This window comes from Colletotrichum aenigma (assembly GCF_013390185.1).
Source record: "Colletotrichum aenigma strain Cg56 chromosome Unknown KSG_Cg56_contig09, whole genome shotgun sequence".
In the NCBI taxonomy this organism is placed as follows: domain Eukaryota; kingdom Fungi; phylum Ascomycota; class Sordariomycetes; order Glomerellales; family Glomerellaceae; genus Colletotrichum; species Colletotrichum aenigma.
In genome coordinates this window covers 2,701,312-2,721,721 of record NW_023500915.1, presented here as the reverse complement: position 1 = coordinate 2,721,721, position 20,410 = coordinate 2,701,312, and the positions used below count along the sequence as shown (strand labels likewise).

Genomic DNA, 20,410 nt, shown 5'->3' with positions numbered 1-20,410 from the left:
CTACTTTGGACACTGCTGGAGGTCGATGAGACTGGATTTAGAGAAGATGAAGAAGAGCTGGCTGGCAAGCTGATTTGTGATGTAGGGGCACTGCCTAAGCTCAGAGGCGCACCAGTTGAAGACTGGATTGCAACGACGCTTGTGACAGGAACTGATGTCGATATGGGCGCGGAAGGGGCATTGCTTGCAGAACTGGTCGTTGTTGATGGTGATGGCGTCTGCACGAGTGTTGAAATTGCGCTTGAGGATGAATTTGTAAAGCGGAAAGACATGGAAATACTCGTGCTGGAAATTGTGGGCGTCGACGACGCGACTGACGTCGTCAAAAAAACGCTGGACAGCCGCGGAGTACTTTGAAGGGAAGTCTGGGACATGACTGCTGAAGAGATGGTCGTACTCGAGCTCGACGTGTCAGGCAGGGTGGGCTGCATAGACGATGTTGCTGTCTGAATGGACGACGTTGAAGTTATTGGAGGAGAGGGAGAAATGCTCTGAGACGTCGAGGAAGTCGGAGCGCCGGATGTCGACTGTTGAACTGTAGTTGTGGTTATCGTGGAGCTCTCGGTGGAGCTAGTCACGCTAGTTGCAGTAGAATCTTGAGTCGATGTTGTGCTTGTGCTTGTTGGTTGTGTCACAGAAGTAGATGCATTTTCAGATGTCGTTGGTGTCAAAGAGCTCCCAGTGGTACTAGTGGAGGTGACGATTCCCGTTGACTTGGTTGATGACGCGAGTGTGCTTGATGATGTCGTCTCTGAAGATGCCGTCGTTGAAGACGTCGTCGTTGAATATGTTGTGGTGGAAGAGTCGGTTGAAGTACTGCTTGCGGACTGCGCTGTCGTCGAACTTGTAGAGCTCGCCGAGCTCGATGTAGACGTTGAGCTAGATGAAGTCGTCGAGGTCGACGTCGACGTAGCTGTTGCAGTAACCCCAATGGTGATGGTCCCCGAGACGGTGCCAGAGGCCTTCACCGTCGATGTGAACTCCTGCCCTACAGCAACAATAACCGTTGATGTCACGTAGTCGATTATGACTTGAGAATTGCACTGCACGCAACCACCAGCTTTTAACATGAGAGCGGAATCCCATTCCGAATCAAGGTTGTCACAAATGGCAAAGACCATCTGCTGCGTACCGGTAGCCGGTATTCCTACCAGAAGAGGTGGGGTCGAGCCCGGGTACGACGAGACGCTGTTGGGCGGCGTGATGACAATCGGCTGGCTAAAATAAGGGGATCGTGCCGTGATTTTTGCCCCGTCGTAGCCTATGGCATACTGCTGGCCGCCGAGGAAGATACCTATGGGATCAGGACTTCCCCTATTAAGTTGTCAGCAGTCTTGACTCATCAAATGGAAGATTGGCTGCTGGCGAGATCGTACCCTTCTTCTTCCGAGGCCATGATGAATTCGACTTGAACTCCGTTGTAGCCATTAGCAATAGCGACAGAGACGCTCAAAATTGCAGCGTTGTAAGTATTAGTGCCGCAATATGTATTGCTTCCGGCCGCTCCGTTGTTCACGTAATGGTCACCGTTGGGAAGAGCCCCCACGGCGTTTCCAGTTGTCAAAATTGCACCATTACCGATGCCGCCAAGGCCGTCTGTGAATGTCCCTGAACTGGCCGATCATCCTGTAAAAGTCGCTGATTGCACGACTACCCCGGGGCCGGTAAAAATGGCGTTGGCCAAAACGAGTGCGTTGTTCGATGCGGTAACGCCGAAGCAGTGACAAAGAGGTATTGCGGCCGCGAGGATCGCGGTCGAGGTAGAAATTCTAGCCATACTCATTGGATATGGCTGAGTTCACATCAAATGGCTCATCGGAAAACATTGACAAAATCCAACCTGTAGTTTGGCAGGGGTCGACACATTAATCGAGAGGCTGCCGAGCGATTTTGATGACTGCACAACGCGATCCTCGAATGTTTACAGGCGTTCTTTCTGAGTTCCCTCGGTCTTTCCTAAAATGGAAGCATATTTTCTCCAGAATGAAGCAGGTCATGAATAGAGACAGTCTTTCGGGGAAATATGCCAAGGGGCGGGTCGCAGGGCACACTGGAACATAGAGGACGTCGAAGCGGAAAGCAATCGTCGACCCAGGCTCTGGAGGTCTCAGAGTACGGGCCGTGTTCATCGCATGCTGACGCGAATCACAAAATCTGGAAGAATTCTGCTATACGGGCGGGCAGTGGCCATACCTAGACGATAATATGGGCGGCAGCGACTACGATGACGAGAGGGACAGGGGCAGGGAGATGAATAGGGACAGGGACGAGAGACACGACGGGGGTGATGGGAATGATAAAATTGTTACGATGAAACAAACTATTAAGACCCAACATTGGTAGTTTTCCGGCCCGGTTCGTTAGATACATCCGCCCGGATAACAAAACTAAGTATGCAAAAGGGTACGCCGATATCGTGCCAAGATTACGACAGCTATTTCTCTTTCCGCCTCGTTCGGTTCTTCACTTTTTAGCAGAAGTTCCGGTCACCACTAGCCACTCATTCTGATTTTGTGCCCCAGAGATGTAGCGCATACGAGTGTTCCTGTGCCAAGGGAGATATGACACCACATGCGATAAACAAGCCTGTCTTGGCATGAGGCATGCTAACTCGAGATGCTGGTCCTCGTGCCAATGGCGATCTTCATAGGAGACGCGTTGCTCCGGCCTGTGGTAGGTATGCTCTGAAGTGCTGTTAAATGAACGTTGTCAGCACAGGGTTCGGCAGAGGGAATAGGAGGCGCAGGCGGGCGAAAGACAATGTCTTGACTTTCCGAGTTGAGTAATGCCATTCACGAGGCCGACGCCCCACTCCTCAGACCGAAAAGCGAGAGATCTGATGGTCTGCTATGAATCCGCTCACAGCGGTCGAGACCACCTCGCAGATTCGAAATTGTCAAGTTTATGAACGAAGCTTCGTCTTGAGCGGGGAAGCGCCAGTGAAGACGGATAGTCTTTCACCAGCTGAAGTCGTGCGATATCCGGCTCAGACTTACCTAGAATGATGTCTCTTAGTAACTTGTTCAGTTATCCAGAGCGAAACTAGGGAGGACTATGAGGGGCAGGAGGGGAGGCCTAAAGGGAGGCCTAATGAGAGGCACTCAAGGAGTCAAGTGCTCTTCCTCGGCATCGAAGGTCTCCTTATCGAAGAAACAATGCAATTAACCACTCTCAGCTTCAATTCCGTAGCATCTCTCGATTTTTCGGGCGAAATTGATGACTCGGCTCAGAAAGCAATTTTTGCCAAATTGATTTGTCGAGAGACGTACCGTGTCGCGTTTCGTGCCAGGCAGTCGAAAGAGAAGTTAATGAGAAAGCTGATGTATGTTACATAAGCGAACGGTTTTCTGGCTTCCGCCAAAAAAGCCACCATGCACTTATGTAATCAGTTAGAGCTGTGAGCTCCCCCATTCGGGACAGCAATCCCCGCACCTTACCTAATCAAAATTTCCAACGCTCCGAAAAACTTCAATGTCCAAACCACCTCCAAGGGTCCATCACGAGAAGGCCTCACCACCGCGAACACCACCCCCTCCCGCCCTCGCGCCGACCCGGACACCGCCGCCCTCCTCACCCTCCGAAGCGACGACGACGCCGGCCGAGTCGAATAAACCACCTCCCCTCGCCCAATTGATCCCTCCGGTCCGGTCTGGTCAGCCCACCAAAAAAACCACATCACCAACCACACACCGCGACAATGGAAGCAAGGACAATAACCCGCCCAGCGGCCATCCTCCTCCGCGGCGCCGCCAGACCATCTCCCTCATGCTCACCATCCCTCACCCTCCGCCGCGGCCACAAGACCACAACCCGCACAAAGAAGGCCCTCAAGATCGCGCCCCACCCAGACTTCCTCCCCTCGCACCAAGGCGACACAATCCTCATCAACCCGCCCTCCGCCGCCCCCTCCGTCTTCCATACCCCCTTCAAGTTCCTCCCGCCCACCGACCCCCGCCGCCGCGCCAACCTCTCCCACCTCTTCGCCTCCTCCTCTTCCTCTACCTCTGCGGCGGCCACACCATCAACAGAAGGGACAAAACTGCCCCCGGCCCTCGCCGTCCCCTCCCGCGGCGCCAACCCGCGTTACCACCTCACCCCCGCCGACGTCGCCGAGATCCGCCGCCTGCGCGCCGCCGACCCCGTCACCTGGTCCGTCTCCGCCCTCGCCCGCAAGTTCGACTGCTCCGAGGTCTTCGTCACCATCTGCACCCCCGCCCCCCGCGAGCACAAGGAGAAGCTCGCCCAGAAGCTCGAGAGCGTCAAGGACGGCTGGGGAAAGATCCGCACAAAGGCCCGCGAGGACCGCTCGCGCCGCAAGGAGATGCTCCTCCGTGGCGAGTTGTAAAGCGGACTGGGATTGAAGATGTGTTGTTACATATTTGCAGAGAAGAAAAACCTACGGTTATAGCCCTTGCGAGGGACGACTGCTACGTGTGGATGAGGTTGAGGGAAAAATGGGCAGATGAGGCTTGTCTGTATCAATACGGGACGAAAAGAAAAAGCAAAAAAGGAGGCTGCGACGTGTTTGATCGCGTGCTCGCGTGTCTACATGCCATGATGGAGGTTTACACACAAAAAACAGGCGGTGGGCGGGGATGTAGGATAGAGACGAAGGACGAATTCATGCTCAGGGCTGAAGAGCAAAACACCCAACCATATCTGTACAATGAGTAAAATTCATAGAAACTCGTGTATAATTTTTTTCCATACCTGGTTCCCCATTACAAATACGCCGTATTGAACTACCTATCAACTTGTGCGAGATAAGTTTCTCAAGCACTACATCGTCGCTTCTAAGAATCATGAACACTACTACTGGATCAGGCCCATTCGTTTTTGAACCTGGGGCTGTGTATCCACCCCTCTGACCACCCCTTTTACGTAGCCTCCTCTTGTTTGTCCAGCCAGTGTAGTCTGCTGGCAGTTATTGTCTCCCCTGGTCGCCGCTACACACAGCGATCTATATAATCCTACTTAAAAGCAAGTATCAAACCCATCGTCATCATCACATTATAGAAGAAATTTCCGCCATAACCAAGCGCTCACAGCTTGGGCACCTTGACGCCCATCTTGTCCGCCATCTCAACACCGGCCTTCTCCAGGTCATCCTTTCCAGGTATGACCCTCCAGCACCAGCCGCACCAGCTCCTCCTGATGCCATTGGCTTCTCTGCTGAGAATCTTGGATGAATGTCGCTCGTCGTCCCACTCGGGCACGCAGGCGCCCACACTTACCATCCTCACCAGCTTCGTCTTCACAACGCCGCCGATGCCTTCAATCTCGTGCCTCTCATAGCCAGGGCCGAGTTGCGGGCTCGGCGTCCTTTGGTACCGCACGGTATCAAGATGCACCTCGTCCGTAGCCTCCCAGAGATTGGCTCCGCTGACAGCCGCATCCTCAGCGTCGCAATCAGTCTCGTTCTCACGCTCCTTGGCGCCGACGCAGGCGTGTTCGCGACCGCAGATAACACCGCGATCGCCTTCGCCAATGCCCGTACCCAAGCCGCCGAGGACTTCACCATAATGGGCGCGCCATTTCCAGATGCTGAAAATTGTTAGCAGATTAAGTTATTGGTGTTGGTGGCGGAGGTTACATACCGCCGGTAATCCTGATCGGCAGCGCGCATGCTCCGCCCGCAGGGCTGGCAGAGCCAGACACCATCAAGCTCGCATCTGCAGATCTCCCGTCGCACCGCGTCGTGGGTGAGCGGTGTGTCGGGATCCAGAGCTGGGTTCACGAGCGCGGCAATTGGGGCCTTGACGCAGGGCTGACACAGCCTGCGATGACGGTCTTTGAGGACTGTACTGGCTGGGGGTTTGATGGCACAATTCTGTTATGACGTGTCAGCGATCGGCTGTTCTTGTGTAGCCTTCTCGGCTCCTCCCCGAGCCAATGCCGCATGCCCCCTTGGGGAGGCTGGTAGGCTGCCTTCCTCTTCACACAAGTAGGGGAGCCCCTCTCGGCGAGAGGTCCAAGGGCATGCGGCACGGCGTAGGACGGCATACCCTGCACACAACAGTCTCACACCTCCGGCACTCCGTCACCAGGTCCCGGGCGCAGCTGCCGCTCTTGCCGTTGTAGGCGCGTCCGTCTTCCATGTAGTACCAGTTGCTCGCCCTCGCGCGGTAGCGGAAGGTTGACTCCGGGTCGACGGGGTCGAGCTCATTGGAGCAGTGTAGCGTCGAGGAGAGGAGGATGTTGCGGTATTGAAGCAGGCCTTGTCGGACCATGCGGCAGGTACGGGCCAGACTGTCGAGGGTGTTGAGGTCGATGTGTTCGGCGATCGCCATCACGACACTGCCCGTCCATGTCAGACATCGTATGGGATTGGGGGTTGGGTAAGCTTACGGATAGCAGCCAAGAGCCTCAGTGGCAGCACTCTGGAAGGTCGGGGATGGCTCCGGTGCAGCAGCAGCAGCAGCAGCAGCAGCAGCAGCAGGCGGAGCCATGTGCATAGCCGGAGCTGGGACGGGGACTGAGATGGCGACGGCAGCCATGTTGGGCCTGTAGAATTGACGCTGATACTCGCGGTTGCGTGCTTCGATGCGTTGGGTGACGGCGGCGGCGGCTGCTGCTAAACGACGGGCCTCGAGGACATGAAGAGGTTCGTCGTCCTCTTCTAAATCAACAAAGACGACCATGCTGGGCCAGGGCAGCTGGACAGGGGCCAGGTATATTTGACTGGGCGCCGGTGAGCGGTTCAGACGCACGAGCAATGCTCGAGCTTGGGGTTGCTGCCAATCTGGTCTCGGTTCCTGACACCCGAGCCGAGCTGTGTAGGTAGACCGTAGTGTAGTGTACTGTGTGGTGAGGTGCACCTGATGGCGTGGGATGGGGATGGGGATTGGGATGGGCGGGGTGGGGTTCGAGAATCCCCCGATGCCGCAGCTGATGCTTGTTTTCCCAACCGGAAATGATGACGCAACGGATGTATTGTCTCGGCAGATCCTGTGGAGATATCAACAGGAGATATATAACAAATAAATAAAAGAGAAGAACAACATGTAACGAATTTGCGGAAGAAACGATACTACGAGACCAGAAACACGACGTTTGAGTCCATCGCAAGTCGACGACACAAGGCGGGCACCGGGGTGGTGGTTGACGGAAGGATGATGTTCGCTGTTCAGGTCGATCCTGTTGCTGCTGCTGCTGCCAGGGGGTGGGGGGAGAGAGTTTGGGTGGAGGGGGGCGCCAGCCAGCGCACCCAGCAAGCAGCAACAGCATGCGGACGCGCCAACTCGGAAGGTCCAGTCCAGAGGTACCCGCACTGGATCGAATCAGATTAGATCAAGCCCAGCTACCGTCACTCAGCGAACCATCTCCCCCTTCACCTCGACCTGAGACCTGGCGGGATGGCATGGCACAGGCGGCACCTCGCTGAGGTGGTGATCTCTCTCGCTGCCCACTACTACTGCAGCTAACCTGCTTGGTGCGAACCTAGACCGCTCCCCACGATACGCGAGCGCAACACCACACACGGTTGAGGCGCTGATCAGGTACGAATGCCACCGCCAGTCCATCGCCCGGTGACCGCCAAAACCCCAGAAGAAGTCACGACGACACAAATATGGCCACGGTTCGCCCAAGCAACAACGCATATGCACTGGGGGATGGCGACATGCACCGTTGCTTTCTAGCGCCGACACCTCAGGCGGCCCTGTGAACCGCGCCTCAGCGAAAAGCTTGGGTCACCCGGACGCAGCGTGCATCAGCGTTTCCGTTTTCCCCAACACGCCTGTGCTCAACCTTCTATTTTCGACCTCGACGCGAAAAATTGGAAACCCCAGACTTTGCGAGTCCGCGGACACTGTGCTGTCTACTTGCATACCTAGTAGTATGGCTTCCACAACTCTGCTTGGGTCTCCAATTGCGTGCTCACCACGGTGAAGCCCTCCCCTTGGCGGCGGGGGTCGACCCCGAAAGCCGGAGACGGAACACCCCACCCCGAGCCGCGCACCGCCGAGCCGTCTTCGGCGATGCTGGGGGCTTCGTTTCTTTTAGCTAATATTCCCGATTCTCCGAGAGCTTATACCTGTTCTCTCATACAAAACGCGGGGGTTTCACGATGGGCTCCTCCTCATGACATGATGATTTTTTTTTTCTTCCTGGGAGAGTGACCCTCCTGATCCCGCCTTTCTAGAACGTCTCTCCCCTTGTCTTGCTTCCCTGCGGTGCAGATGCAGGTGCAGGTGAATGACACGGGTCCGGCCCGGTCCTTGCACGGATCCGCATCCCGAATGTCGGTGTCGGAAACCTGCACCGGCCCGGTGTGACCTTTGGCTATAAAATCTGATCCATGGCCCAGCTCCTCCTCGACTGTTCCGGACCAAGCATCACAACGCACTTTTAATAGCACATAAATGAGCCTCGCCGTCCGAAGACACCAACCTGTATAAGTCGACAATCCGGTGGTGCTAGATGAAAGCACCCGCGAGGCTCGAGATAGCTCTATCTAGAATGGCAGTGGGCAAAAGCGACAAAGGCAACTGACGGAGACAAGGAGAAGGAAATTAAGAAGCAAACGAGGGAAGGAATGGGAATGAAAAGAAATGGCGTTTTGGACGGAGGGAGGCCACGAGATGAGCCATCCTAGTTGGCTGAATCCGCGGCTGTGCAACGGTAGGATGGAGACCGCTCCGGCACTTCAAATGATGACACAGGGGCTTCAAGACGATTGAAATCAAGGTAATAATCTTGCAGTCTCCGGCCAGAAAAGTTGTGCAAACTCCACGACCAAAAGTTTGATTCCACGATCATACTCGTACGAGAATGAAGTATACGGAATTTACAAAGGTTGAGCTCTGGCAAGGAGCTGCTGTCCGGCCGGAGGTCACGCTGGCTAAGCTGTCCCAACCTACCACATCCAGCCTGCCTATCTTCCCCGTTGCCACATTGCCGCCGTCATTATACTACTTGTTTCAAAGTCTATCCAATATCAAGCAAGAAGAAAAGCCCTCAAAGGACAATTACAAAGTCGCGAGTGTATGAGCGCTGATAGACAATGCCCAAACCATTGCGCGAAAGCTCAGAACCACTCTACTTCCGGGCCGTCCAACTGCCAGCGAGAACCCCGAGGATATCGCTTTTCTATCTCGTACTCTTCGCGCCCAGAAGGGTGAAACGCGATTCCCACCTCGGCAAATGCTTGCGTGAGAGTCTGCAGTTGCTCCGGGCCAAGCCCGGGGCTTTTCGGCAGGAAGCGATATGTCACCGACTGCAGGTCGGGGCAGCGTTGTCGTAAGTGACGCGGGAGCAGCAAGAGCCCATCATGAGCGTGCTCATGAACATAACTGCCGCGGGGCCAGTTGCTTCTCACGTGCGGATACTCTACGCTGTCCCACTGTTCTTCAGTGATTACCATGCTTTCGTCGTCGTCATCGATTGCAACTTCTCTGACAAAGTGTATCCTGGGGTCCGGGTCGTCGCCATCTGCATCATCGTCGTTGAGCCCGTCGAACTGAAGGTGCTGCAGTCGCTGGGGGAGCAACTTGATGAGATGCATGACCTTCTCGTAGTTAGACCTTCTGACATACGGGTGTCGCTGTACCCAAAGACAGTCGGAGTCAACATCCAGACGCTCGAGGACGCTAAGGAACTCCAGAGGCTCCAGGATGCCAGCGGGTTCGAGGAACTTCTGGGCGTATCTGCTGACCTTGGTCTCATGACAAAGCCTGACGATCCATCGGTCGAAATGGCTCAGCTTGAGCTCCTTCAACTGCTCTGCGATGGGCTTCAATAGATTGACGATGCCTTGAGGGGTGGGGCAATCGTCGTCTGGACCTCCCCCGAAACAGTATAACCCGCTGTCTGTATACTCATAGTGAAGTTTTTGTAGGCTGGGCAGTCTTCTAACCAGCTCGGGAAGCACCCGCATTGTGACAACAGAGTTATCCCCTATCTCGAGAAACTTGAGACGGGGTAACTTGAAGTCGGGAACGTCGGCCGGTGATTCCTCGTGCCAGAGAAATTCGCCCATTTTCAGGGACTCTATATTCGGCGCGACGTTACTGAGTGGTTTCAAACAGCCGGACATGTTGGTACACACGTTCTTCAGGTGCGGAAACAGTACTCGCCCCCCAGCGGCTCTGGCAACGATGTCTACCGTCTCCATGTGGAAAAACTCACGCCGCTGACACCACTTCCCGTCACCCTGCTCTTGCCCCGCTTGAGATTTGATCGCGAGGGTATGCAGGTTGGGCATTTTCGTGATGAGCAGTTCCGATAGCCATACCATGTATTGGATTGGGTGAAGCAGGTGAGCCGCGGGCAGGTTCAGGTCGGGGAGGGCCTCCATTTTTTCACTTCTCCACATGGTATACAAGGCTTCGAACCATTGTAGATTGACATCGTCCATGTCCGTATCCGTGTGTAGGTGCATGAGGTCGATCTCTTGTACGAGCTCACCGAGGCGTGGGTTGAGGGCGAACGCATCAAAGAGGTCAAGAACGCGGTGAAGACTGAGCTCATCCGGCTTCGAGTGTTCATGAGGAGTGAGGGTCTCATACAGCGCGGCGCTCGAGAACTCGCGGATGCGCTTGCTCGTACAGCAGAGACTGGTAGTGAACTCGTCTTTTTGTGCGACGACGAGTTTGAAAATTTGGTGGAGAATCTCCGGAGGCAGCGTTTCGAGTGTTGACTTGGCCATGTTGAAGGTCCGTATGGCGGTGACGGGATTGATTGAACTTGAAAGGGGGAAGATGATGGAAAATGAGAGCGTTAGAGACGCGTGTAATTAAAGTGCACGCAGGAACGTCCCGCCTGGTAGGGTGTGCATGGTTCAGTGTCGACCCGGTGAAATGGTCGCCATCGCCCTTTCCAGCTTCAGTGTCCACTTGCCTTAGTTAAGGTATATTTGCAAAGTGACTTTTACAGTCACATAGCTCACGAAATGCAGAGCGTCACAATAGGTAGGTACTTGGTAGGTACTGAAAGCGAAAACGCTGGAAGAAACATCTCATTTTTACCATCTTGCCTCTCAACTAACTAAACGGAACCCTTCAACCATCAAGCCATGCATAGCAACCTATCGAACCTCGTTAGTCATTGATCGCGACACAGACGAATAGACATGAGGTGAGTGAATGAATGTCGGTTCAGGATTTTCAGTGTGTAACAATAATCATGTAAATAGATATCATTGCCATGGAAGTTTAATTTCTCATCATTTGAGACGGTGATGTGGAAGAAAATCAGCAGGAACTTACATTACAGTTTGAGGTTGCAGGACCAGACGGCCGCAGAAATAGAAGAATCCCAGCCAAAAATAAGACTGTGAACCGATCCTGTCGATTTTCACTGCGACGCAGCTGGTCCTGTGTTTGTTGCCGGGAAATTTGTTCGTGTTGAGTGGGAGGAAAGACGTTGGAAGAAAAATTTGCGGCGGAAGGAGATTTATTTGCAACGCGACGTGGGTCTCACATTATGTAAGCGTGTATACCAGGTGCACGTCCCACGCAGTGGGTATGGCGCGCTCAAGCTAAGGTACCACAGCACAGATTGGTGACTTCCATTCGACATCACTCGTGAGAGGTATCAAGGCCTGCTCCAGTATCGATTCAATTGACTACGATCTAGGACGGGACACTACGTCTTCCAAATACCCGCTATCGATACTGCATCGCCTCACCGGTTGGATAAGCAACTTCTGAGTGGCAGCGCAGCAATGGCGGGGTGAACGAGCTCGTGGCCAACCACGTCGCACTCATCCATCTTTCTTGGCAGGAATGCTGCGCTTTGCTTCACGAATGGCAGCCATCAGAGGTCGCCCGCCTTCCGCCATCCAACGATGCGGAAGATGGACCACTCCTCCCAGAAGCTCTTCGCCTTCTCAAGCACCTTTTCCTTGGGACGCTGACTCTCAACGACTTGAGGGTGCGGCACCTTGCGGCCCTTCCCAGCGCTGATGGGCAGAATCTCTTGCTCAATCTTGGCGACACCAGTGCCTCTCAGCACGCTGCCAAGGGCATCAACTGCCTCCGCCGCAACGCGACCAACACGACGGCCAGGAATGTGCAGCGAGGTCTCAAAGCCCGTTCGCTGAGTCTCGCCAAGGAAGCTCCTCGAGCCATACTCGTCGGTGAGCTCATAGAAGCGCCAAGACTTGGTCTCAGTGTCGCCATTCCAAGAAACATACACCGACGTGCCGTCCTTGTTCTCGAGCGCGACGATCGCAGGCTCCTCCGAAGGCAGGCCGGTCCAGTTGAACCGGAAGGCGCGGTAGTTCTCGACAGCCACGCCAAGATCGCCAGAGTCCATGTACACGTGGAAGATGGGAGTACCATCGGCCTTGAACTCGGTCACGGCTCCAGAAGAACCCCAGTTGACGAGCGCGTTGCCGCCGGGCAGAATCTGCGTCGAGCCTTGGCTCTTGGAGAGCAAGTCATCAGGGGGGTAGAAGCCCTGGACTAGCTCGGCCTGCCAGGTACGCGTGTTCACGCGGATGATCTTCCCGCTGCTCGTCGGCGCTGTGTGCACCTCCCTACCGCCGCCGTGCTCCGTACCATGGGCGCTGTTATCGTACATACTCAGGACCTCCTCGTCGCCATCTTGGGACAGCCAGCGAGCGTGGTGCTGGAAGCAAAAGTCGACGCCCTCGCCGAGGTCAAACGACGAGTTTGTGCCTGCCAGACGCCAGATGATGGATCCGTCAGTGCCGTTGATCTTGTGCACGGAACACGCGTCGCGGGCGGAGATGAGGTAGTTGCCAGTAGCATCCTTGTCGACGCTGTTGATGTGGAAGTAATCCCATGCGTCGGAGCTGTTGTAGCCTGACCCGGCTTGGCCAGGGTTGATGGGCAGAATAGCCTCTGTGATATGTGTGAGATAATGTGCACTTCAAGCGAAGGCTGGCATCTTACCATCAGGAGTGACGTGGTCAAGACTGGACCATTCGAAAAGAAGCTTGCCAGTAGCAATGTCCAACTCTATCACGCCATCAGTACGACAGTCGGGTGTTTTGACGATTCAAGCTTTCCCACCTCGAATAATCGCATTCACAATCCACTGCTGCTCCGGCTCCGCGCCCCACGGCGTCAAATCCCTCGGAACAGGCTGATATATCTGAATCAACCCCGTCTCCTCATTAACAACATGAAATTCATGCTTATCAACAAGCTTGTGGTTGCCCGCGCGCAGCTCCCGTATCGTCTCGTAATGCTGGTCCAAAAACGTGACATGCCCATGCCCGTGGCCGTACCCGGGGTTATGGTCCCCCTCGAAGCTGAACAGCACATCCCGGCCGCGCCAGCGCGCCGCCTGGAAGTTGGTCGTCCAGATGCTGTAGATTGCGTACCCGCTCCACACGAGCTCGCCGTCGTCACGGAAGATGTACGGCCCCGCCTGGCGCGGGCCGTGCTGCTCCGTCGGCGTGTCCGGGAGGCCCGCGAAGGGCGCGACGAACAGGTAGCCCTGCTCGACGTCCGCGGTCGCCGGGATGGTGATGTTGAGGCGCGGCGGGGCGAGGTCCGGGCGAGAGCGGTACTGCCAGCCCGCGGACGCGAGGGGGGCGAGGAGCGCGGATGCGGCGAGGAGGGCGATGGTATGCTGCTTCATGGTGGGTGGCTGGGGAACCTAGGTGCGTCAGCTATTTCCGTTGGGTTACCCATTGCGAAGAATAGGTACATTCACCTTGGTGAAGTACATGAGCCCTAGAGTTCAAAAGATGATTTGTGAGAATTTCCTTCACTTGTTTTCCAATATTTTCAGTTTGCAATGCTTTGCTTGCCAGAGCTGTTGCTGGGTGAGATAAGGTAAGAAAAAGGTAGAGATACCCCGCCCTTTTCAATTCAGCAGACTTTGTGTGTGCTTCCCCTCAGCTTTTGGATCGGCATGGCGACATCAGTATCCTTGCAGAAATGCCTTGACATTTGTGAAGTATGGCACCATGATTGTTACGGTCTACGCAATTGAACCATTCGGAGCTTCATAGCTTGGAGAGATGGGACTTGTCTTCGGCCTGACTCATTGTCTGTCTTGCACCACGACGAGTCCTATGACGGTCTACGACCAATGCTACGTGTTTCGAGCTCTCTGGGGCTCGAAGACGCAGGCCAGCCAGTACGGGCGGAGATTTGGGTGACAATCGTCTTGGATGGATTCACTGGTCTGCCTCAAGTATTGTGGAAGCAGCACGTTGAAAACTCTTTCATTGCGTGCTTCGAAGGATTGCTTCGGTCTCGCAACTATGCTCAAGACAACGACTTCGAGGAATCAATCCCCTACGTGTCCACGTCCTGGAGTCAGGCCTTGCATGTACTTCATCATGACATCAACCCCTCACCTACGGCACTGAGCGGAATCTCATGCCGTGTGCCGCTAGCGCGGGGTGCCCAGACTCCTTCAACCAGAACCGATGTGGAATCATTTCAACGCCAGGAGCGATATAGCAAACGGCGTAAACAGCGTGGACGGAACAAGAGTATGAAGCATTACGTGCTTGAGATGCATATGGTGTGATATACCTTCTCCATCAAAACCAAGATGCATACTGCAGTTATCGGCTACCCGACCCGGCACCGAAGCTGGCCCGCCGAGACCAAGGACCCTAGACCGTACGGACGAAGCCCGGCCCCACGTCACCCCGCCGGTTCCCCATCGGCGGATGAAACTGAAGAAGAGAAAAAATGGTCCCGCCTTGCACTTTGTCATTCCCGCCCACACCCCGGCTTATCGACTCCATCCAGCACTGACAAGTTTAAAGCCGCGCCGGAAGAGTCAGACCGAGTCGCTGTGGCCCCGATTGCGTGATGGCCGTTTGAATTTTCTTTCACTCTCCAACTCAATGAAATCCTCCCATTGAACAGCCGCGCATCCCCACTTCCGTCTCATCTAACGTCCACCCGGCAGCCATCCTAGTTCCTGCAGACTGAGACTCTCTTATCTCATCAGCACGTGCAATTAGACACCACGCTTTGAAGGCCATCAGACTGGATTGAAAATGTCGAATCCCCGGCCCCACTCCGACGAAGAGGCCCGGGCCCCGGCCTCACCGCCGCCCCCGTACCCCGACGCTGACCCGGCCCCCCGCGAAGACCAGCCCCTCCTCCGCGACCCCGCCGCCGCGGTAACCTCCGGCGAAGCGTGGAAGCCCCCGCCGGGCTTCACCTGGATCGAGCTGGCCATCATGTCCAACGTCTTCCTGTACGGCTTCGACGGGACCATCACCGCCGCGACGTACGCCGTCATCAGCTCCGAGTTCGACGCCGCCAACACCGCCTCGTGGCTGACGACGTCGTACCTCGTCACCAGCACCGCCTTCCAGCCGCTCTACGGCCGCTTCTCCGACATCTTCGGCCGGCGCGTGTGTTTCTTCGTCAGCAGCGTCACGTTCGGGCTGGGATGTCTCGGTTGCGGACTGGCGCGGGATGTGGTGTTGTTGAATTGCATGAGAGCGCTGACGGGCTTTGGTGGTGGCGGGTTGATGACGATGGGTAACGTTTCCGATCGCAACTGTTTGATTCAAGACGTAGAACACAACTGACCAGCCCAGCAACAATCGTCAACTCAGACATGATCCCCTTCCGCAAGCGCGGCATGTACCAGGCCCTTCAAAACGGCATGTTCGGCTTCGGCGCCGTGGCGGGCGCCTCCTTTGGCGGCTCCATCGCCGACCACATCGGCTGGCGCTGGTGCTTCCTCCTCCAAGTCCCCGTCTCCGTCCTGGCCCTCGTCCTCGGTGCGATTGTGATTAAGAACCCCGAGGGCGGCTTTGACATCGACACGACTGACTTCAAGGCCATCTGGACCCGTGTCGATGTTTCTGGTGCGCTGTCGCTCGTCGTGGCTATCTCGGTGCAGCTCGTCGGACTGAGCCTGGGCGGGAATGAGTTGCCTTGGGGCAGTCCGATCGTCATTGGGACGCTGGTGGGAAGCGTGCTGCTGTTAGGCCTGTTCCTGGTCGTTGAGGCGAGAACGAGGGCTATTCCTGTTATCCCACTGAGGATGCTGAGGGGTCGGTTGCCGGTGTTGACGCAGATTTCGAACGTTTGTGCGGGACTAGCGGCATATGCGGTAAGTGAAGACTCTTGAGATCATTTCGATTGACGGGAAACGCTTCTAAATCGAGACAGTATCTCTTCATGCTGCCTCTTTTCTTCCAGGTCGTATTGCTGGACTCAGCGACCAAAGCTGGCGCCCGACTGGCGATTCCATCGCTCGCAACCCCTCTTGGCGGCCTCGTTGCCGGGATCGTCATGTCACGTTGGGGCAAGCTCGTCTGGCTTGTTCGCACCGGTGCTTTCTTCATGCTCTTCGGAAACGCCCTGGTAACGGCTCTGCAGTTTGAGGATAGCAATTGGAAGTACTTGGTGTACATCTTCCCAGCGAATCTCGGCCAGGGAATCATCTACCCCGCCATTCTCTTCACGACACTAGCTTCGTTTGATCACGCCGGTAGGTCGAGCCTCACTATCAGAACATCAGACTCGGGCTAACATGAACCACAGATCACGCCGTGTCTGCATCAACAGTCTACCTCGTCCGCTCCCTTGGCACCGTCTGGGGCGTCGCAATCACCTCAGCCATCGTTCAGACGACCCTGAGCGTCCGTCTGCCAGATGCTCTCGGCGATGTCCCTGACAAGTGGAGAGTATGAAGTTCCCTAATTATCCCTTGGTGTCTCAGTTACTAACATCATGGAAGCTCATCGACGAGATTCGTCATTCTGTGACAGCCCTCAAGACCCTCCCGGTGGAGGTGCGTCTGCCTGCACGCATGGTATACTACGAAGGCATCCGATATGCGTTTGCTGCATCCACGACGTTCGCAGCTATCGCGCTAGTCGCGGCGCTGTTTGCCAGTCCCCGCGGTCTTCGGAGCACTCACAAATAGAGAGGATCGCCTTCAGGGGGCGTGTTCAGGGGTGGTAGGATCACGTCATGCCGAGAGTCTCCATAGAATGGCCGTGACCGGGGCCCAACCAACATCTTACGTACATCGGCCATGGGCACAGTAGTGATTGCATGATGATGAATGACAAACTTAAGCGCACCGGACATGTAGATGAAGTCCCTCGAGGGTGGATAGAAGTGCGATGGTGGCGCTCCATGTACAGGGATAGACAAAAAGGAGGTATTTCAATAGACAGGGCTTGGTACATTTGGTTTGTTACACTAGAGTACAGAATCCGAACGCATTTGTACCATGCAAGACCTCGGTGACTTCCCGACCTTGGACACGTTTTTATGTTACTCCTCCATCAAGAACCAGAGTTCCCAGCCCGAGGCTAGCAACGAATCCTCAGCCCATAAAAGTCCACCTTAAACCATGACAAGCCTGTTCTTCCTGATCGCGCAACTGCTATTGCATATCACACAATTGTTGCATTGCGAGGAACGCAGGTGTTATGCAAGGTGTGACGCAAGAGACAAGACGGGATGCTACAAGGACGTCGATGGGCAGAGATTCAAGAGAAGGCATTTGGTTCGACAGCTATTTCATTTGAGCCGCCGTAAGAGACTCGTCTACGGAAGATCATCTTGCGTAGGCTTTTGTACTTTTTCAACCGCTGCATCACGCTCAGGTTTAAGACGTTTTCAAAAGCCAAGATGTCATCGAAAGCACCGGAGACCAGCGGCTCCGAGACTGACGTCAATGTCCGCGATGGGCTCCCTCCTTCCACCGGTGAGGTCCTAGGCTCTGTCGAGCCACATGTCTTCTCCAATCCCAGACGTGCCACACATTGGCAACGAGTCTACGAAAGTGCGACATACGAGGGGAGACATCGATTCAATGCGGCATTGACATGGTCGGCGGAGGAAGAGAAGCGACTCAAGAAGAAGGTAACTACCTCTGAGCACCCAGACTCTTGAACACACCAAGTCGAAATCAGCGTCATGAGTGTAGACTTTCTCAGCTGATAACTATGTCAATCGTGACAGTTGGACTGGAAAATCATGACCTGGGTCTGGGTAATGTTTTCCAGTCTCGATTTAGTACGCAGGAATGTAAATCGTGCAGTATCCGACAACATGGTAAGACCCAGCCATCATTCCTAATCCAATGACAATCTGAATGATGGCCTGCTGAAGTGGCTCATCAGCTAGACGACCTGAAAATGAACACCAAGCAAGTAGTGGACAGCCCTTCGTACCGGAAAGCTTTGCTAATCCCCTCACGTGCAGTGATTACAACGCCGGTCAAACAATCTACCTCGTCTGTTTTCTTGCCGCTGAACTGCCCGGAGGCCTGATCAGCAAGAAAGTTGGACCATTCAGATACACTCCCACGATAATTACGATGTTCGGCGTGCTATGTGCGCTCCAGACGCTCATGAGCAACCGAGCTAGCTTCTGGGCTTTCCGAGGGCTTCTCGGTTTCGTACAAGGGGGCTTCATTCCGGAGATGGTGCTTTATCTCTCGTACTTTTACAAGACCAACGAACTCCCCATCCGCCTCAGTGTGTTCTATACAGTTATCCCCATCACATAAATCCACGGTGCCCTTTTGGCGGCCGGCTTTCTCGCCATGAGGGGCATCAGAGGTTGGGCGGGATGGCAATGGCTGTAAGTACAAGACCAAGCGACGAAGTTCCTTGTCCTCTGCATGTGTGTCTCCCTACTACAGATACTGATCCAGATAAAACCCCTAGTTTCCTCTTCGAAGGGCTAATCTGCGTGATCATCGGTTCTATAAGCTTCTTCGTCATGCCTCCTTCTGTCTGCGAGCCCGCTCGCGCGTTCAGGCGCCCCGACGGATCTAACAAGTGGTGGACAGAACATGAGGAAGAGGTCCTCGTGAACCGAATCCTCAGAGACGACCCTACGAAAGGCGACATGAACAACCGAACTGCCGTAACTTTCCACGGTCTCTGGACAGCGCTGACGACTGTGGACCTATGGCCCATTTTCCTCGTTGGCCTCTTCGCCTGGATTCCGTTCCAACCGACAGCCAACTACCTTTCAATCATCCTTCGCGACATGGGATACTCTGTCTTCAGGTCCAATATGCTTGCGATACCAAGCTATGCCCTATTCGCCATCAATGCAAGTATAGTCGGACCAAAAGTGCCCAAGCACAAAACACTAATCTCTGATGTTCAGGTTCTGATCTTTGGTTGGTTATCCGAGTATTTCAAAGAACGCTCCATCGTATCGTCCTGCAGAAATATCTGGATGCTTCCTTTCTTCATAGCACTTGTCGCTCTGCCCGAGTCCGCAAACCCCTGGGTCCGGTAAGACCCCACCCCAAACCACGGTCCACCCCCCACGACGGTCCACCGCGTTTTTCGCGTTTCTATATCCTATACCACATAACGCGCGATTTATACAACGCGTTATTTAACTATAATAATATAAAATAAATATTTTTAAAAATACTAATATATTTAGAATAATTAGTTATATTTATATAGATATCAATTTAGCTATTATATTAATTCTAAAAAGGAATTCTATCTATTTAGTAGTAAAATGTTATAAAATACTTATATTAAACTTTTAATACTAAATTAATACTATTATTATTATATAGAAATTAAATTTTTTTATAAAAGCCCAATAAGTATTAAGAGATATATTTAGTATTATAAATATTTACTTAGAATTAATTAGGTTTTATATTAAGCTATTAATAAGTTTAAAACTTTACTAAATAGATCTTCTAAACTAATAATAATATATAGCTATTTAAAAAAAAATAGCTAAAAGGTTTTTTGTATTATAACTTATTGATTAAAATGTTTAAATCTTAGAAGATTAATACTTAATATATTAAAATAATAAATAAAGAAATAATAAAAAAGCTTTTTAAGATTTTTATTTTTCTACTTATTAAATAGATCTTTATATTTTTCTAATAGAATATAAATAAAATAGAAATTACTGAACGAAAATAAAAACATTAATTAATATTAAAATACTTTAAAAAGCTTTTAATTTTTTTAAAGCGTAAAATATTGTATTTAAATATTAATTATTAAATATATCTCTATAGCTAACTAATATCTTAACTTATTTATAATATTTAAAAAGAAATTGTTTAATAATAATAATTTCTAGAAGATTTCTAGAAAATTTAAAATATAGTAGTTTATATTATCTAAAAGTACTTAAATATTAAATAATATTAATGTTAAATAGCTAAGAAAGATCTTTATCCCTTTAATATAAATAGAAGTTATTAGATTTTAATTAAAATATCTTTTTATTATTAATAGCTATGAAAGCTATATATTTAAGAATTTTATATAGAAATACTTTTTAGAAATACTTATTTAGTTTATTTATTACCATATTCTTTATTTTTATATAATTATTTAATATATTAGTATTCTTACTTCTTAAGAAAGCCTATTAAGTAAAGCTTATTTAACATAACTTTAAACTAAAAGTTATATTAATAAAACATACTAACTTCTTTTATTACTATTTATATATATAATAAATAATACTTAATATACAAATTATTAGAC

The 20,410-nt window shown here is 52.5% G+C and overlaps 8 protein-coding genes across 8 annotated transcripts; 4 read left to right on the top strand and 4 right to left on the bottom strand.

Moving 5' to 3' along the window:
* On the bottom strand, positions 1-1,396 carry CGCA056_v013380 (uncharacterized protein; the record flags this gene model as incomplete). The annotated part of the gene is made up of 5 exons (XM_037328624.1): positions 1-402; positions 457-535; positions 689-879; positions 927-1,314; positions 1,377-1,396. The coding sequence occupies 5 exons, from the start codon at positions 1,394-1,396 to the stop codon at positions 1-3; spliced, it is 1,080 nt and encodes a 359-aa protein (XP_037173420.1).
* A 2,301-nt stretch (positions 1,397-3,697) lies between these two features.
* Positions 3,698-4,345, top strand: CGCA056_v013379 (54S ribosomal protein L20; the record flags this gene model as incomplete). Its single annotated transcript, XM_037328623.1, has 1 exon — positions 3,698-4,345. One exon carries the CDS (start codon positions 3,698-3,700, stop codon positions 4,343-4,345), a length of 648 nt encoding a protein of 215 aa, XP_037173009.1.
* A 697-nt stretch (positions 4,346-5,042) lies between these two features.
* CGCA056_v013378 (uncharacterized protein) lies at positions 5,043-6,641 on the bottom strand (the record flags this gene model as incomplete). Its single annotated transcript, XM_037328622.1, has 4 exons — positions 5,043-5,544; positions 5,598-5,830; positions 6,006-6,297; positions 6,349-6,641. The coding sequence occupies 4 exons, from the start codon at positions 6,639-6,641 to the stop codon at positions 5,043-5,045; spliced, it is 1,320 nt and encodes a 439-aa protein (XP_037172780.1).
* Positions 6,642-9,028: 2,387 nt separating this feature from the next.
* Positions 9,029-10,648, bottom strand: CGCA056_v013377 (uncharacterized protein; the record flags this gene model as incomplete). Its single annotated transcript, XM_037328621.1, has 1 exon — positions 9,029-10,648. One exon carries the CDS (start codon positions 10,646-10,648, stop codon positions 9,029-9,031), a length of 1,620 nt encoding a protein of 539 aa, XP_037172761.1.
* Positions 10,649-11,757: 1,109 nt separating this feature from the next.
* CGCA056_v013376 (uncharacterized protein) lies at positions 11,758-13,554 on the bottom strand (the record flags this gene model as incomplete). The annotated part of the gene is made up of 3 exons (XM_037328620.1): positions 11,758-12,809; positions 12,861-12,926; positions 12,981-13,554. The coding sequence occupies 3 exons, from the start codon at positions 13,552-13,554 to the stop codon at positions 11,758-11,760; spliced, it is 1,692 nt and encodes a 563-aa protein (XP_037173007.1).
* A 1,384-nt stretch (positions 13,555-14,938) lies between these two features.
* Positions 14,939-16,830, top strand: CGCA056_v013375 (putative transporter; the record flags this gene model as incomplete). Its single annotated transcript, XM_037328619.1, has 5 exons — positions 14,939-15,431; positions 15,491-16,011; positions 16,071-16,392; positions 16,446-16,588; positions 16,642-16,830. The coding sequence occupies 5 exons, from the start codon at positions 14,939-14,941 to the stop codon at positions 16,828-16,830; spliced, it is 1,668 nt and encodes a 555-aa protein (XP_037173005.1).
* Positions 16,831-17,546: 716 nt separating this feature from the next.
* Positions 17,547-18,429, top strand: CGCA056_v013374 (putative transporter; the record flags this gene model as incomplete). Its single annotated transcript, XM_037328618.1, has 4 exons — positions 17,547-17,780; positions 17,880-17,972; positions 18,041-18,087; positions 18,123-18,429. 4 exons carry the CDS (start codon positions 17,547-17,549, stop codon positions 18,427-18,429), a joined length of 681 nt encoding a protein of 226 aa, XP_037173006.1.
* Positions 18,430-18,644: 215 nt separating this feature from the next.
* CGCA056_v013373 (putative transporter) lies at positions 18,645-19,175 on the top strand (the record flags this gene model as incomplete). Its single annotated transcript, XM_037328617.1, has 1 exon — positions 18,645-19,175. The coding sequence occupies one exon, from the start codon at positions 18,645-18,647 to the stop codon at positions 19,173-19,175; it is 531 nt and encodes a 176-aa protein (XP_037172760.1).
* Between the last annotated feature and the right edge of the window lie 1,235 nt (positions 19,176-20,410).